Source organism: Seriola lalandi, unplaced genomic scaffold, assembly GCF_002814215.2.
Source record: "Seriola lalandi dorsalis isolate HSWRI2012SDOR001 ecotype SW California unplaced genomic scaffold, Sedor1 jcf7180002002863, whole genome shotgun sequence".
Classification (NCBI taxonomy): Eukaryota; Metazoa; Chordata; class Actinopteri; order Carangiformes; family Carangidae; genus Seriola; species Seriola lalandi.
This window is the reverse complement of record NW_019473519.1, coordinates 1-4635: the sequence shown is the minus strand read 5'-3', so window position 1 is coordinate 4635 and position 4635 is coordinate 1. Positions and strand designations below refer to the sequence as shown.

The 4635-nt window shown below is 46.0% G+C and overlaps 1 protein-coding gene across 1 annotated transcript; it reads left to right on the top strand.

Moving 5' to 3' along the window:
* Window positions 1-917: 917 nt before the first annotated feature.
* On the top strand, window positions 918-4629 carry LOC147820074 (uncharacterized; the record flags this gene model as incomplete). The annotated part of the gene is made up of 8 exons (XM_087177214.1): window positions 918-930; window positions 985-1236; window positions 1475-1573; window positions 1831-1948; window positions 2091-2278; window positions 2896-3003; window positions 3587-3775; window positions 3874-4629. Coding segments are annotated over exons 1-8 (1723 nt in total), but the record flags the coding sequence as incomplete, so codon positions are not given.
* Window positions 4630-4635: the final 6 nt, after the last annotated feature.

Genomic DNA, 4635 nt, shown 5'->3' with positions numbered 1-4635 from the left:
TTCGCTCAGCTGTGCTGGCAGGACAGAGAGGAAGATAGAGACAAGAGAGACAAAAAGACATGAATAGAGCGCTCCAAGTCTTATTGAAACAAACCACTTCCGTCTTCCCGGGAGCTTTTCTAGTGTGTTTTTATACTTCCCTTCATATCCTTTTTGCCTTATCTTTGCTTTCCACCACATTTTTACAGTTTCATGGTGGAAGCCTATCAGGGCCGAAAGTCTCCCTCTCTCCCTTTTTTAAGCTATAACTAAAGAAAATATTTTGGGTGTTGTGGCCTCTCATGGACAACTATTCTCAGCTTGCCTATCGTACCTGTTGGGAGGGGATACCCTAGACCACAATGTTGTTTTGACCTTATAACCACTTTGAATTTCGTCAGATCCACTTTGTTACATCAGCTGACTTGTCAGTACTCATCCAGCTGTGCGTGCAGCTGGGGGAGTATCCTGATGGGAGACAGGGCAGATCTTTTTCATCTGACAGTGATTATGGGAAACGGATAACGGAGGGATACGGGGGGAGGAGGAAGGAAAGAAGACGAAAGAGTGGGAGAGGGAGTGACAGAGTTTTTTGTTATATTACCATGCACTATCACTTCGCACTGCAGCCAGATGAGGGATTTTTTTTTTTTCTGGCTGTCTGAGTCAGTGTCTGAGACATTGTCCAAGATGGAGTCAGCAATAGGGTGGGATTAAAGCAGGAAGCAGGACACCAGGAGATAGATCAGATGACACATCATGTCTCTTTTTTGACAAGTGGATATGTTTACAGTTGAATGAAATTGGCATGTAATTATGTCGTTATCACTTAGATGACGTGTCTTGGGTAAAGTAATTATATTCAATCATTTCCCATGGAAGTTTAGAGTTTCAACGAGGCCCCAAATCCAGCACAGAGCACAGATAATTAATGAACTATGGGTCATGAAGGTAAGATGAACTCCACTGCACTCTGATTTTTTTCTCCCCTCCGTTATCATCCAGCAACAGATCCAGTCAGGTCTTCACAAACTGCAGCCAGAAATCAGCCCTCCGTACAGCGGGCCACCAGAGTGGACAGAACAGCTCACCCATCGGGCGTCTCTAATACCCGGACACACAGGAGGGCGCCTCAATCCTCCTCAGGTCCCAGGCAGCCTGAAAGAGCTTTGGCCGGAACCCCGCTGTTGGAAAGGAGACGTCAGCACCACACCAAGCCTCAGTCAGATCAGAGGAACCGAAACACAGCCAAACTAAGTAAGAGGACCCACATCTTACACTCTTAAACACCAGATTGAAAAGACAAACCTTTAGGTTCAAGTAAAATATGATGTTGAGAAGACTGGCAGTCTTCAAACTGCATTTTGCAGATCCTACTCTGATTTTTTTTTTTTCTTCAATGAGCATTGAGCTAAATGTATAAATTTTGTTTGTACTATCTTTAGTGTCCATAGTGTAAACCCTGCCCGTGCCTGGTATCCCTCTTTATTCATAGCATCTGAGTCGGTTCATGTGGTGTCACTGCAGGCACAGAAAGCCCAGGGCCAGAGCGCACCCGCCAACAGAGCAGTCGTAACCAAAACAACCACACCAGGTACTTGCAGGTTGCTTTTGTCTGCCTCTATGTCTTTCTTTATACTGTTAACAGAACAACATTGCTCATCATTATCCGTGTATGCTCAGTGAAAGTGCATGAATGTTTGGTATCATGGTGCCAAAATCTCCACAAACCACTGAATTCTGTGATTTTAGAAGCTGCTTTAAGATTTGTTTCATTTTAAGAAAACATAGCTAGACATTTTTTTTGTCTCTGTGTCGTTGTGTGTGTTTGTCTATGTGTGTGTTGACCAGAGCCACCAGAGTACGAGGCTCGGGACATCAGTGTCAGGGTCATGTCTCCTCAGTCTGTCCTCATCTCCTGGGTTGACCCTGCGGTCGAGATGGGGAAAGTCGTCCCCGGGGCATCCAGGTGGGATCTGTTAAAGTGATTGTTAGTGCATGTGTCTGTCAACGAGACAGAGAGAGAAAGAAAGACCATTTAACAGAAAGAGAATGAGTGAGAGATAACCCTAACACTTGAAATGAAACATTTTCATTCTCTCTTAACTCAGATCCTACGCAGTTAGGTACAGGGAGAAGGGCGAGTCAGCACGCTGGGAGTACAAGGACAGCACCCAGAGGAGAATGATGATTGACACCCTGTCTGCTGACGGCATGTATGAGTTCTCTGTCAGAATCTCCCAGGGAGAAAATCATGGCAAGTGGAGCGTCTCTGTCTTTCAGAGGACCCCTGAGTCAGGTGTGTACTGCCACTTGAGAATTGCTTTTAGAATATTATTTTGTAGGTTGTGCTGCAGCTGAGGGATGGTGATGGAAACTGATTTCATTTTAAGAGAAGTAGCTTTCGAGAGCCAAAGCCCTGCATTTTTCTTAGTATGAGTATGAAAAGAGAAATTATTCTCGCAGAAAAGAATTCATTCTTGCATAACCCTGTCTGTTAGCTCTTTTCTGCTTATTTCCTCATACGACACTTCATCACATTCACTCCCTATTATTCTCATTTGATATTTGATTCTAGTTTTGGCTGCCGGTCTGTCATGATTGCAGCATTTATACAATGCCATAGCAGCTCCTGAGCCACGGTTCATTGCAATGTCAGCGTTTACTGCCTGGCTCACAGCTCAGATCTCCTTCTGCACTTCCATACATGAGCTCAAGGGGAGGGTTCCCTGACAATGTATGGCAGCAGTATTCTCCTCAGCTCAAGCCTCCTGGCACAAACGGCCCCGCTGTTTTTACATACTGTAAGCAGCAATTTCCTCACCCTGTTCCCTCGTTGCTGCTTCTGGTTTCTCCCCCGCCGCTCCTCCTTTCACTGCAGTCTGTCCGTTCACTTGTGTTCTCCTCACTCACCAGCACCATCTGGACCACCGGAGAACTTCGAGGTCAAGCCACTGCGAGGGAAAGGAACTGCTGTCATTGCAACATGGGATCCACCTGAGGAACCCAACGGGAGGATAAGAGGTCAGACCTGGAGGATTGAAGTAAAATTGAAAATAAATGTATTTTTGCAAAGAAATCGGTAAATATACAGTATATCCTAACTCTTTGACTTGTGGACATTTCATTTTTCACATATTTTTCTTCCATGACGACGCCCCCTTCATTAGTGTTCATCCAGTGTCCATGAACTTTTGGTTCTGGCTGACAGTGTTGGTACTGTAATTTGATTGGTGCAATATCTACGTGGGTGGAAACAAAACATAGTTTGTAATATGCTTCGTCCCATCTGTGAAAACTATGTTACTCAGCATATTAGCAGTTAGTGTCATGACTCAGGTCACTGGGTTATGTATGAACTCAGTGCTGAAGCCAGAGGACTTGGTTTTGTAACTTTTGACCATTTGGCTAATTTCCTTCACCACACCCTGCACCAATGAAAGAGAGACAAATGTTGAAAGTCTGAAAGGGACAGATGTTTTTCCTGCTATGTGGGCTTGTTGAAAAATGGCAAAAGAAATGTCTTCTTTGCAGTTTTAAATTCAGCTTCTTATAGAGTCTGACCCCATCTCTTCATTACAATTGTTCATCATCTAACTCCAAACAGAGTACATCCTGTCTTATGCTCCTGCTATGAAGCCGTTTGGAATGAAAAGTGTGACGCACCGTGGCAGCAGCAACACAGCCACCGTAGATGGCCTCACACCAGGAGACCGGTACATCTTCAAGATTAGAGCCACCAATAGGAGGGGACAGGGACCACAGAGCAAAGCCTTCAGTGTTGCCATGCCTGGATGTAAGCATCTTCTCTTATTCTGTGTCCTCAAGCATGTGTACTTTGTGAATTTGTTTCATCCTAAATTCATGACAAAATACATTTTTGTCCATTGCCAGCCATCAGCACTGCCTCGTCGTTCTCAAAAACCAAAGACACCCGCAGGACCGGCCACACTCCTTCCAAACAGGATACTGACCATGATGAGTCTGACCTCTTGTCAACAGAGGAGCCAGACACACCCCCACAGCCACGCCCTGCTGCACCTTTCAACAGGCCCGTACGCCCGCTTTCCCAGACACGCTCCTATCACAGCATCTTCTCCTCTGTAAGAGGCTCAGTCAGGAACACAGCCAACAGAGGTTCATCCAGAGGAAGAACTCAAGATAGAGAAGATGAAGAGCAAGACGAAGAGCCCACAACCCCCCCTCCAGTAGAAGAGACAACAACCATGGAGGTTGTACCGGAGACAGAAGAGCCAGACAACGATGTTTCCCCTGAATCTGAGGATGAAGAGGGATATGGTGAAGAGCCCCAGACTACTGAGACCCCCAGCCTCAAAGTTTTGACGCCCTCACCTACTAAACCTGCTCGCCCAGCCAGAAGGCCCATTAAGATCAGGGTCCATCAAAAACCTGGATCCAAGGCTGCTTCTTCCTCCTCCTCCTCCTCCTCCTCCTCCTCATCTTCTTCATCTTCTTCTACATCCTCCTCCTCATCTCCTGCCACTTCCTCCTCCTCCTCCTCCTCCTCCTCCTCCCCCTCTTCTGATTCCTCCTCATCTTCTTCTCCCTCTACCTCCTCGTCATCCTCGTCATCCTCACCTTCTTCAACCTCATCATCATCTTCTTCACATATTCAAGAGTCAGCAGTCAGTAGAA